At 39.6% G+C, this 13,720-nt stretch overlaps 1 protein-coding gene across 4 annotated transcripts in view; it reads right to left on the bottom strand.

The window, feature by feature from the left end:
• Positions 1-276: 276 nt before the first annotated feature.
• Positions 277-13,720, bottom strand: part of PDGFD (platelet derived growth factor D) — a 144,748-nt gene continuing 131,304 nt past the window's right edge. For 3 of the 4 annotated variants that reach the window (XM_065678679.1, XM_065678682.1, XM_065678680.1), the window contains one exon: positions 2,606-6,153. In XM_065678679.1, the coding sequence (XP_065534751.1) occupies positions 6,019-6,153 (135 nt within the window). In that variant the 3' untranslated portion in view covers positions 2,606-6,018. Of the gene's footprint in view, positions 473-2,605; positions 6,154-13,720 lie in introns of those variants that run through there. The other variant, XM_065678681.1, reaches the window with a different exon arrangement.

The following is a 13,720-nucleotide window of genomic DNA, read 5'->3' as shown; positions in this document are numbered from 1 at the left end:
TGTTTCCACCCGGTTTGTCAAAACAAACAAATGTCTCCCTTGCTCTACATGAAGTCTGATAATATAGTGGAGTCTCCACCCTTCAGAAATTCAAAACCCAACTGGACAATACTGAACAACCTGTTGTAGGTGACTCTGTTTTGGGCAGAGGGTTGGACAAGACAATCTCCAGAGGTCCCTTCCTATCTCAAACAGTATGTGATTCTTCAGTGCGTAATAGCTTTTCATTTCTGGGGAGGGAATCCTCTTTCTTCATGTACTAGGTACAAGTAGAAATACCATATTACCAAAGCAAATTTATTTGTTTATTCTTTGTTTGGTAAAAAGCAAAGAAATTATGACAGTGGATAGAAAGATTTCATACATTTGTATTGATATGACCACTCTCATCGTGGAGAAGGTTAACTGATTTCAGACTGAGCTGAGAGAGCTCATCTCGATCCACCCACTGCTTGAGATGATATCCTCCAATCTAAAACACAGAACAAAAAGGTTATGTTGTCTACTCTTATTACTTATCAAAATGCAATGAATAAAAGGCAAGGGTTTTTTCTTATGTCACCACCTTTTATATCAAAATATTTGAAAAGTACCCAGTTCTTTTTACCCCTTTCTCTTCGTGCTGGTTCTGAAACTGAAATTCTTTCAACTGAAGCATTAATCCTTTGTCAGTTTGAAATTGGAGCATCTAACACAGTAACTGGTATTACGTAACTAGTTCCATTTTTATTAAAGCATGTCTGTGCCACAGCAACTTTCTATAAGCAGTACATAAAAGAGGTTTTGAAACTCGGTTTAAAAAATCAGGTTTTATAAATTTAGTTTTGAAATACCACTTTCACTAACTACAAAGGAATTTCAGACTAAGTCAAGTCAAATCAATTTCAGAAGAAAGTCTAAAACCTAGAATGCTTCTTTTCTACTATTTGTGGCAGAAAATTTGTGGGTTTGGAAATCCCATTTCTTGAAGAAGTCTGTGAAAATAAATGCAAAATAAAATCTGCATTTTAAACACGTAAGACAGATTTTCAAGGCCCGTCAATGAATAACCAAACACTTTATGAATGTTCTGTATTTCAGCATATTTGACCAAGACTACCAATAAACAAAGTTAAATTTTAAGTTCCTAGAATGAGAGACCAGAATGCTAATTTCTGTATTTTCATTAGATACTGCACTGGAGTCCCTGGGAGAGTAAGTACTAATTGGACATCTGCTGAATTTGTGTTACAGCAGCGTGACTGGGCAATGCTCTCCAGAAAAGAGCAAGAGAAAAGGGAAATCTTATATGGATTTGCAGAGAAGTATTTTTATAGCTGTAGATCTTAAAATCAGCTAAAAGATTCTGTATTCTTAAAAAATGGGAAGATTTTTTTTTTTTTAATACTTATTTTAAAAAAGAAAAGGTAATGGTGAGATCCTGAATGACCTCAGGAAACATATATTTTTTCAGCTAAAGAGACACAAAGCTACTTTTTATGTTGCAGATTTCTAAAAGCTTTCAGTCATGTGAGCACAAGGACAAATCAATAATGCTAGCTAGCCAGTTAGTTACGCAGGTACATAGCAATGCTGGATAGGAGGAGCTTTATGACATCCTTGGACACTTGTTTGAACAGTTTCTGAGCTGCTCTCTACACAGTGCATTTCTGAAGGGAAAAAAAATGTATTCTTTGCCTATTAAATGCATCCTTGTGCACTGTACAGAACAGAACTGCTTCTTTTGTTAGTAAATGGCTCGAGTGCCTTCCTCCCCCCCAAAAAACCCTCCAAAATCAAGATATATGAATACTTTCTCTGAGTAACAATGACAAAGCAAAAGATAAATATGCTTATCTGAATGGCTGATGCCAGTGAGGTTACTGTACAGAACAAGGTGAACATGCATGAGGACAGGCTGCAAAGCTGGGTCCCTGGACTGTATGCTATCTGTATTTCCTGTACCAGACTGGCATCTAGTCAATGAAGAATTAATTTGACAAAAATTTCATGTTCTTATTCAATTCAAGATCCAGTGAAAGCCTAAGGCAGCTTCAGTTTAACACAAGAGACTTAAATTGGAAGTTAGTTATCAAAGCTATGAAAGATATGTTCCAGATGCAACACAACAAAATTTGTATCTGCCAAAGCTGGGGGAAGTGCCTGAACTCACAAGGGTGGATTGAATTTCCCCACCTTGACAGGCTTTGGATTCCTCCAGCTGCCCTGCACACAAAAATTGGATGCTTAAGTTTGCCTTGGTTAAGGTGAGTTTCAGACCTTCAGCCTTTTAGAAGCTGCTTCAGTAGGGCAAGCGAGGACACCTCTGCTGGAGCCAAGCCCGTGGGGGCGGACACCAGCACTAGGTCTGGGGAAGCACCCTGATCTGGCCATGTGAAATGCTGTGCTGCTGTCATGCTGTTTTGCAAGGAAGCTGTCTGCTCTTCTACCTCAGGGTTCAAACTGGATTACCCCAAAATTTCACTTCAGTACTTCCCTCTTGCTCCTGGGAATGACTGCTGAAATTCACAAAGAGATCTAGCATGGAAGGTGTCATGTTGTGAAAATGCCTCCCAGTAAATTGCAGGGTTTAGTTCATCTGAATTCTGAATAATCACTCAGAGTATCTTCTTTCAAAAGCAGTATTTATTTTTTCATCAAGGTAAGACACATTACATACTGCATAAAGTAAAAAATACTGCTAGGAAAGCTGCATTTAACTGAGATAACAAAAAATGTATATAGATTGCACTTGAGAAAGTAGGCTCTATCCCGGAATACAGTAAATAAAAAGCTAGTGAGTGGTTTGAAATTAGGAATCTTTCTGAACTTCCATTGAAAAAGTATTTCTTTTTGGGGGGACGGGTTCCAATTCCACCAATAAAATGAATCAGGTTAGTTGCTTTAATAACTTTGCTTTTTAAGTTAAAAGAGTATGCAAACAACATAACAATTATTACATAGACAAAAAAGAGAACAAAGTTATGGAAAAAAAAAATCTCTGCAATTTCTGTTAATAAATAAAAGGGAAACAATTTGCTGATATTTGGTTTCACCAGGGTCACTGCAGCTCAGAGCTTGGATTTTGGGGAGTTTTTCTTCTTTCACATGTATGTTATCATCCCCACACTGCAACATAAAGCCCATCCTTGACTCTCCTGCACATGCAGTCTGTATGACAGGCAACAGCATGAAGCAGTGAATGCTTCCTTTCATTATGAAGTGTCCCAGTAAAATTTTGTGACAAATTTAGTCTGTATTTAAGAAAATGAACCCAATATTAAGAAAGAGGATAAACTCTATTATATCAATCTCTTTACAGCTGCATTTTCTGCTGGACCCTGGCATCTACTGCTGCCTGTATCCAATGCAGTTAGCTAAACTATAAGCTGTTCAGTCTTTAAAATGAGTATTCATGCCATCTACCTTTGTGTATCTCACTTAGATGCCCAAATCAGTGTTCTGATCTTGCCACATAGTCAAAAGAGAGAAAGAAAACTTGCCACACTAGGTGTGGGCTAAGGCACACTTTGGAAGAGCCTCTTTCTCCCAGTTGCCTGCAGCAGTAACTTGGGCTTACAGAAAAGGCTGGATCCCCCAAATTAGGAGGTGTAAATACCCCTCTCAACACATGGCTATTGGGGTGAAGAATGGGCAAGCAGGCAGAGGCTCATGGAAGATGCCAGGCACAGCTGATGCCTGGTGCACATTTTTCCCCTGGCAGGTGGGAATTAAAGGAGCACTCAAAGCACAAAACCGTATGAAACTGATGTTTTCCACAACCATTGCTAACTACAAGGGCAGAGTGCTTAGGCATAATTTGGGCATAATTCAGTCAAGAATATACACTGGAGTGCACTGTCTCAAAACCAATCAGTTTGAGCCATCGTTTCACATGCAAATTTCTTCCAAAATTATCTAAAAATTATGGAAGGGCTGGGTCAATCTGCTTATTAAGCTAGCGACAGAAAAAGAATGAACTCTCCGCTAACAGTCCTGAACTATGAAATGAAGCTGGCAATCTTTGGTTACAGGGCTGCTCTTTTAATGTGAATTGCTTTGAAAAATGATGAATCACTTCCCAGGTCAGCATTCAGGAGCATCTTTAAATAGACATCTGGGAGCCAGAGGGAAAAAATTAATATAAATAATAAACCCCACACACTTTTTGAATCTCAAAGGTTAAAGTACAGGAAAGAAAGAAACACAACATTTCTAAGGGATGTCTCAGTAAAGTTTTGCTAAAATTATTAAAGAACACTTATACTTGAGCTGATAAAGAGGGGAAAGCAGAATATTAGAGCACTTTTGAAAAAAAAATTGTAGATTGCTAAAACTTACTGGCTTGAAGCTTTCAATATTATAGCGCATGCCAGTTTCCACTAATTATAACACACTACTGTCAACCTACTTCACTCTTTCAGAGACAGAAACACAAGGGGCAACAGAAACAAGATGAATCGATGCAGTCTATGTCTGCTATTAAATACAAAACCTCAGCCATTAAATATGCTGCCCCTGCTACATTCATGATCAAAACTCCAATTCTTAGCCAGGCTTAAATCTGTCTGTATTTTACACTTTTGGAGCAGCATTTAAAAACTTTTAAAGCTAGTTTAGAAGGATATTTTTTTCCCTTTTTCAGCTAGAGCACTTCACAATATTTTAAAAGGCATAGGAAGCTATGCTGTAGCTTTTAAAGTGCTTATTTTATTATGAGGTGGTGTTTAATAATATTCTTGTAGAAGTTATTAAATGATGCACATTTTCCATTACAGACCGACTTTGCTTAATGAGTTAATATGCCTCAGCAAAATGCAATCGAAAAAGAAATTCACTGTCAACAATTTAACCATGGCAATACACAGAGCTGAAATAAGACAACTAACCTCAGATAACTAAGATTAATGCATATATGACAAAGTTATAATAATCCATATTTAAAACAAACAAACAAACCAACCCCAAACCAAATAACGATAATTAAATCTCAAGCACAGTTTTGTTTCCCAGTAGCACAACTGCAAAACAAATCAATATTTTCAACAAACAAGTGCCCTATCTTCATTGCCTGTGTGGGGAAACATGACACTCCTCGAACTGCAGCAAGGAGTATGCAAGGGGAGGGTTGCCTCTCCCTTTTTATGTAGAAGGGGCTTCTCCTGGGCAACTGCGGGCAGCTCTGGGCAATGGGCAGGTAGGTAGTCCAGGTAGGTAGAGACAAGAATCAGCCCCAGTCCACAGGGATTAACATGGGGACTTGGTGGGAGCCCCCTCCTGCAGAAGTGCCTGGGTGATGGCTTCCATGGAGTCACTATGGCAAAAGTACCAGCCTCCACACACCCCTCCCAATACCAATGTCCTGGCTTATGCAAAACATCTACTAATTTCAACACACGATTTGCTCAAGTACAAAAAGTAAGATTTGATTTTATTGGTGTGTTATTTTATGTAGTGATGGACTTTCCATGCTACATCTCACTCTTGTTGGGACAGAATGCTGGGAAGTTCCCTCTCAGGGCGGGAGAAGCCATTTTACAACCATACAGGCCCAAATTCTGCCTTCATTTATACCCAAAAAACCCTACTGACCACCAGGAGAGCTAGGCAGGTAGAAATGGCAGCAGAATTTGAGTGTAGGAACTTGGGAGTGAGAAACAGAAACACGCTATTTCATTGCCAGCTACCACAAATACCTAACTGGTGTTTAATTTCAGTGGGCATTGCATGCCTAAGGACTGTAAATGAGCTTTGAAAATTTCAGCCTTCAGAATCTAGCTACAGATAACCATAATCCTATTCTCTTGGATGCTGATACATAAAAATCTATGATATACCTGTTTGGCTGCCATGGCACTAATCAGCAAAGCTATGCTGAAACATAGCGATCATTTTTGCTAATTGCAAAGGCAGGCTAGTAGCAAAGTTCAAATGATTAGTGAGTAAAGGTCCTCAGAGCAATCCTGCTTAAAAGTAAACATCTGGTAAGCTGCAATTAGTGTGTCTTGTTTTCTTTTTTTTTTTTTCTTTCTCTATTTTTTATCGGGGTGGTCTTGAACTGCAGATACAATCACAACGCTCATGGTGATCCAGCTGTATATCTACTAAGGCCATGTTGTTCCTGGTTCTGCCTTTTCTTCTGGGATGGCCAGCCTCAGGGATGAATTTCAGCACCTGAGAGGATCAACAGAAACATACTGATTAGAGAACACTGTTAGATTTGAGGATGAGAGTGTTGGGGCCCTCAGGGCACAAACAGCCCTTAATAACCCTAACCAGCATTAATTTGGACACATTTTTTGTTTTACTTCCAGCTTTTTCTTTCTACTCTGTGACATCCTGCTGCACTGTTTGTCCTGGAGCTTTGACAGATTGGATTATTTCCTACATCAGGTATCTTCAGATCATGCAGTTCCCTAACCATGTCCAGAGTTGCTCCTTTGCATGCAAATTATCAAGCATGTTTCCTTTGGCTCGTATTTGGACTCTCATACATATTTGAATTGCTTTGCTCCCTCTTTCACTTGTATAATGTTTCTGCTCTGAAGAACGAGGAACATTTTTAAACACAATCTGAAATTTCTGAAGCACATATCATTAGAATTGGACCAAAACTGAAATGACTGTGTGAGGCAGAAGGAGATGAATGGAGCTTGTTCAAAATATGTGCCAGATCTCATTGTGTTTCTCTGAAATCTGACTTTTGTTGGCTTATCCTAAAAATCTCTGCCTTAATTTAAATTATTTCTTAAGAATTTACTGTGAATAATCTAAAAAAAAAAAAAAAAAAGGAAAAACCTCAACTAATCAAAAAATTGTTTCCTATGGAAATATACATCATATAACAGGTTTCTATTGCAACAAAAAGAATCCTATTTGGGTATATGAAAGAAAATACTAAAAGTGGTTAAACACTGGAGCAGATTGCCCTAAGAGAATGCAGAAACCTTGAGGACAGTCAAAATTAACAAGACAAGGCCCCAGCAACTTCCTCTAACTTCAAATTCTAAAATGCCTTTGGTTATATGGAAACCAGAAACATCCTATCTTATCTTCTGTGACAGTGTAAGTATGGAACTAGACACAGTTGACTGAAACAACATGGACTGGAAAGAGCTGAGGAAGATGGCAGTTTGCAGGGTATGTTCTGCAAGCCCACCGCTGGAGGTTGAGTTGCTGTGAAAGAGTGAATACCTCCACACATATGGTGGTGCAGATTGAGGGGGGAAATCTGCTGTTTCATTAGTTTGCTGTTGATGGGCCTACAGTAGTTTAACAAAAGAGATATTAATTTCCAATTTCTGCCCTGAAGCTCAAATACTAGTTTGGATTAGGTAAAACAAATGAGTTAAGACTTAGAACAATAACTCTCACACTGCATTTTTCTTCCCAGATCTCACAGAACATTGCACAGAACGATATGCATCATTGTCAAACGTGTATAGAAGGGGAATCTGAAACTGATTTGCTCAAGGCTCTGCAACACACCAGTAGAAAAACTACCAGTGACATTATATGGTCCTTTCCCTTCTGGACTTACTTATTTACTGATGGGGAGCAGAACAAGGAGATTTCAAACACTGACTGCCTCAATATATGCAAGAAATCCTGATGGACACCAGGACAATTCACTGTACCATGTCATCAAAAAACCCAGAGGAACTGAACCCAATCAAGTTCCTGCAGTTATTACAGAGCTGAAAATAGACTGGATCTTCAAAGATACTTTTTTTAAAGAAAATAAACTTTTAAAATCAAGTACAGCTGCTGCTGCTGAGCCTATGATAAAATTCGTTATTTAAAGAAGCCTTTCATCAAAACCTGGCAAATTCAGATGATTGTCACTTTGGGAAGGTAGGTCTGCTTTTTTTCAATTGAGAGCAAATGAAAGTATGCAATGGGATGAGAGCAAAGATGTGGGCTGTATTTAAGCTAACAGACCTCCTGACAGCTTGCGGATTTTCCCTGTGTTTTATGTTCAGAAACATGAGCACAGTATATGGGCTTTGGTGATAAGAGCAGAAAAATGAATTTGCAGGCACTTCCCCAGACAAGATGGAAAACAGTGTTTGAACACAGCTGAAATTACAGAATTATAAGATCGCTGAGATTGGAAAAGACCTTTAAGATCAACAAGGCCAACTGTTAACTTAGCAGTGCCAAGTCCACCACTAAACCATGTCCCTAAGTACCACGTTTAAATGTCTTTTAAATACACACAGGTGATTCCACCACTTCTCTGGGCAGCCTGTTCTAGTGCCTGACAACCCTTTCAGGAAAGAAATTTTACCTAATATCCTGCCTAAACCTTCCCTGGTGCAAATTTCTTCTAGTCCTTTCGCTTGTTACTTCGCAGAAGAGACTAACACCTGCCTCGCTACAACATCCTTTCAAGTAGTTGAAGACACTGACAAGGTCTTCCCTGAGTTTCTTTTCTCCAGACCAAACAACCCCAGTTTCCCTAGCCGTTCTTCATCAGACTTGTGCTCCGGACCCTTCATCAGCTTCCTTGCCTTTCTCTGGACCTGCTCCAGCACCTCAATGTCTTTCTTGTAGTGAGGGGCCCAGAACTAAACACAGGATTTGAGGTGCAGCCTCACCAGTGCCGAGTACAGGGGGATTACTTTCCTGGTCCTGCTGGCCACACTATTTCTGATACAGGCCGGAATGCTGCTGGCCTTCCTGGCTGCCTGGGCACAAGCTGGCTTATGTTCATTTGGCTGTCGACCAACACCCCCAGGGTCCTTTTCCTCTGGGATCTTCTCAGCACTCTGCCTCAATCCTGTAGTGTTGCATTGGGTTGTTGTGACCCAAATGCAGGACCCAGCACTGAGCTTTGTTGAACCTCATGCATTTGGCCACATTCCATCTATCCAGCCCATCCAGATCCCTCTGTAGAGCTTTAATAGATGACCACAGAACTGATGTTCGAAGCTCTCCACCTAGCTTCCATCTAATAGTTTTAGTTCCAGCTAAATACAAGGGAATTGAAAAGAATCAGGAAGTAAGGCCATTTCTTGTGACTAGAGTAGCTGAAAGAAAACTCTTTATTCTGAAAATAGCTTCTGTTTATTCATTACCTGGTCAGGTCCTTGGAAGGTGAGGAACTACTGAATTAATGAAAACAGTTCAAAGAAATTTTGTTCAGAAATTTTATTGCTCTTTTTTTTGATTGGATCAATAGCAGAAAATATGGATGTGAAGAAGATCTGGAATGCTCAGAAAGTTTGTTTTATGTGGGCAAAAATAAATAACCTTGCAGTTTTCAAATTAAAGGAGCAGTATCTGTCACTACAAACCAGAATGTGGTGCCTTGGTTGTTCAAATCATTGCCTCACACAGAGTACATAACTACAGCCATATCCCCCCCATCAAACACTGAATTAATTATGGTCATAAAAGTATTAAAGCAATTAAAAAAAAAAGACAAAATACCGGATTTGGTAGTGCAAAATAGATACAGGTAGAGCAAAAAAAAGTATCAGGGCCTTGCAGCATTTACTGTGCAAAGAGGTCCATAGAAGCGCACCAATACGCTGGACGGCATTTTACTCTGTAGATGTGCCTGAGCATCTGAGAGGTTTTGAGGTGAAGTGACTGTGACTACTGCATAATTTTCCCTGGGGGTGGTGGTGAAGAAAACATAAATAAATGCTTACATGGGTTTCCCTGCCAAGAATCTTGCACATTGATCGTGCATTGAATGTGTATGTCAGGTTCTGAAACACTCTTTAAATGAGAGGGAAAAGCCATCACAAAACACAGCACCCAGAAGCTGAAGCCAGAAAAACTCAAAATGGAGTTAGGGCACATTTGTTTAAGTCAGGTTCACTCATTGCTTGGACAGCCCTGCAAGGAACCGTAGCTGCCTTTCCAGAAAGTATACAGCACAAGTCTGGGTCTTGCTTTGGGGCAGAAGGGTGCTCTTCAGGGGCCTCTGGAACACAGGCAGCCCCTCTAATCTCAGCAAATCTGTAAGAGCACTTCATGATCAGGGGTCTGGAGAGCAGAGCAGCAATGACTGCAGGGGAAAGGACCCAGATGGAGATAACCTGTTCACCCTGAACCATACCTGGTATTTCTCCAGTAGAAGCAGCAATAAAGAGGTGACTCCAGAGAACAATTCACCTCAAACACCCATCACTGGTGGTGCTAGCTCTGATAATTAGGAAAGGAGCCTAAAGCTTGGACTTGCAGCTTTAGATGGGTAGAGTCAGATGAGGTGAACCACTCCCTCGAGCACTCACTGATGTCCCTTGCCATGTGTCATTTACCTTTGAACTCAGAAAATATTTAGCCATGACAGTCCATGACTGATGATTTCTGCTTTAATAAGAAGCAAGGAGTAATAGGAAACCCAGTAATACTTTCAAAAATCATGATAAAAAAGGGTATCCAGTTGCTCATATCCATTTCTTCCTCATTATCATTTACTTTATTTATTAGGAGCAACAGTAACATTCTCTGTTAAATTCTTGACCAGTAGTTTAAACACCAATAGAAATCTCAAGTCCCATTTAAAAATTATCTTTTTTTTTTTTTTTAATAATTATTAACTTAAGACGACAACAGATAGTCAATAACTTGGCTTAGCAAATTTCTGGTTAGCTTCATATTTCAGTGACAGGATGGAGAGCAACTCTGGGTGCTATTTTAGACAGTGAAACTTGTACTTTGCAGAACTTATTTTAAAATCCTGCTATGCAGCATTATCTAATCTCCTTCTGCTCATCTAAAAATACCATCGTTCTAGCATGAAAAACAAATTATATTTGTCTGAGATTCATGAAAGAGGAAGCATCAAAAGTGTAAAACATTCAACACAGATCCAAATTTTGATAGAGATGAAAAACCTTACTCTGCAATTTTTGAAAGTTATTTAATCCAAAGGTCACTCATAGTTTAGCTGTGCTCCAAGCATAAGAAACCAAGCATTATGGGAATGTGGTTCATAATTTAGCATAAGGACCTTTATTCTAGTAGTAGCATAGCCTAAAATAACGACACAGACCCTAAACTCTATTCTTTCTTACCAGTTGTGATTATAGGATATCACAAAAAAAAAAAAAGTTTGCTGATCAGTGGTAGAATTCGAACTAAAAGCTTATTAAATGTAAATGGGATTATTGATTCAATTTTTTTTTTGTATGAATAAGAAACACCTGATTTTAACACAGGAAAGATGGGGAAAAAATTAATTGGCTTAAAATTCAGGCATCTGAAACAGTCACTAAAGCTATGATGCTTTTGATATATGTGCCATCAAGACTCTCACTTTTGATGATCTTGTCATACATCATGGCTCCAACTATTGCTTTTTGACCAGATGCAAGGGTTTCCCCTTCCCAAATTGCCACTCTGCCCAGACACGTATTGCAGGATGTCTCACTTGCCTAACTTCCAGATGTCATTCCAAGAACCTTAATTTTAGCAAAAAATGAACCTTCTTTCTTTCACTGCACTTCTGTGCTCTCTGTGCTCATCCTCTGACCTAGCAGTCATTTATGACTCATTCTGTTTCCTTGTATTTGCATTCCAAATTAATCCCATTGCTGTTTCTTATATAGCGTTTCTATACATTAACTTTTTTGTCAGTGTAATTCTGTGCCTTTATTACGATAACAACATTTTATCTCCTTTATACACGTACTGTCAACTCCAGGACATACAAAATCAGATCATATTCCTTATAGACTGGTTTGATGATGCCTGCTTTATTTAAAACCTTAGCAAATTTCCCTTTTTGTATCAGCAGTATTTAAATGATTTTTGTGCAGTTATCTTGTATTTCCTTGTGACAGGGTGAGAATTACTGTCTGCTCTCTCAGGTGCTTCCTTAAGGTTTGCTTCCCATTTCTCTGAAAAAAGTTAAAAAATACCCACAATAACAATAAAAAAGTCTCCACGGCACTGCTATCTCTTTCAGGGCAGCAAGAGGTTATGATATAGCTATCCTAATAGTAAGCCAGACTTTGTCATTGACAATTAACTGCATGTATGTCCTGTGAAGGCACCAGACAAGTTCCAGTCAAAACGGGAGAGACACGTAACAATTTAAAAAGGGTTGAAATTCTATTGGACGCTTCTATTCACCATATAGAAAGTGAAAAATGAATCGGTCTTTACAGGAAGAACAAGTAGGTAAAAGATGCAATCACTTTCACCATTTGCTTTTTTCTTTATATGCCTTTTAGCTGTGCTGCTCAGCACTGTGTTTGTGGAGGTTTATACACTCTGACAAATTCTGGTTGCTACCTTAAGAGCATTTATTCCTCATGGAAACTCATTTCACATCTCATCAGTTACAGCAATGAGATGGGGAAACTGATTTCTTGTTTCTTGGAGGTATGTGCGTGCTAGGTTGATGGCGCAGCCACAGCCTGAGCTGAACCGAGTCCTGGCTTCAGCTCCCCCACACCTCCTTTGGGCTGGGTGTTACCCAGGTTTAGAGTTTCATTCTCTTTAAAAACAGACTTCAGGCATTTCCAAAGAAAAGCACTGCAACGGAAAACACACTTTCATTTCAGCTCCCCTTTAGCAAGTTGGACAACAGTAGATGTGAGCATTTGGTTAAGGTGTGCTGCAGCCATTTTGATGTATTGCTTTGTCATTCCCTTTCATGAGCCCTGCTACATAACTCAGTATCACTTATGGTAGACCGTGCTGAGATGGGTTTTGAGACACTGCCAGCACTTGGCCTGTTTGGCTTGTGGGGTTCGTGACACTATCTGGTAAGTCATGAGTATCTGTGCATGAGCTGTGATCTCAAGCAAACACAGAAGCCGTGGAAAAATCACACAGCATCACAAAACTCCTGCAGCTCCCCCTCCCATAAAACTGTCTGTTTACTCAAGTTATGAACCTGTTTACTTCTGGAAACTGCTGAGTGTTTTGGCAAAGTTATGGCAAACTTCGAGGTTACAGAAAAGACCTGAGATCCCATTACTAGATTTCCTAGGGAAATAAAGAAAAAGATACCTCTTACCATGGCATTCTCATTTTCCCATTTTCCCTGCTGTTGCATTACTTCTTACAATTGGACATGGCAGGAATGAGCTGTACAGTCTGTTCAGGGAACTGGAGCAGCACTCACAGCTTGGGGAAATTAAAGGCTACATGTGACAGCTATTAGTCCTGAGATACTAGGAGGGAGTGCTTGGTGGTGAGTACAGTGTGAGGCTTTGAACAGGAACTAGTGAGGAACTAAAAAATATTAAGAGCATAAGGAGAAGATAACCTTGAAATTTCGGGACTAGAAGCCTCTCTGTCAATGGATACTCTAAGCATTAGTGTCCCCACAGCTGCTGGCATGCAGCTACTCTAGCACTGCAAGGCACTGACCACAAAGTGGTCGAAAGGCTTCAAAAAGGAGCTTACTACTTCTGGAAGATTTGCCTGCCTGTCTTTCTCATCCAGAAATATTCGGTAGCCCAGAAATGCCAGACAACTTGTAAGTGATTCCCAGTTGCATTTTTACTGTTTAGGACAAGAACATTAATGTGCAGGACAAACTACTCTGGTAGGTCCAGGAGCTCAGTAGATAAAGCTCCAAGACAGCAGTTAGGCAAAATCAGCCCGGCAAGAGAAGTGATCTGGGATCTACAAGATTCAGTTTCAGCTGCTACAAACACTTTCTTTGCTCCACTACCTTACATTTCCTTCTGGTGTCTTTTGCAAGTAAATCAATGAAATTGAGACTTGTGTTTGAATCTTCCCTACATGCTCCTGCAGCAGAAGGCAG

The sequence above is a fragment of the Lathamus discolor genome, chromosome 4 (assembly GCF_037157495.1).
Source record: "Lathamus discolor isolate bLatDis1 chromosome 4, bLatDis1.hap1, whole genome shotgun sequence".
In the NCBI taxonomy this organism is placed as follows: Eukaryota; Metazoa; Chordata; class Aves; order Psittaciformes; family Psittacidae; genus Lathamus; species Lathamus discolor.
The sequence above is the reverse complement of the archived record's forward strand: the minus strand, read 5'-3'. Positions and strand labels throughout refer to the sequence as shown.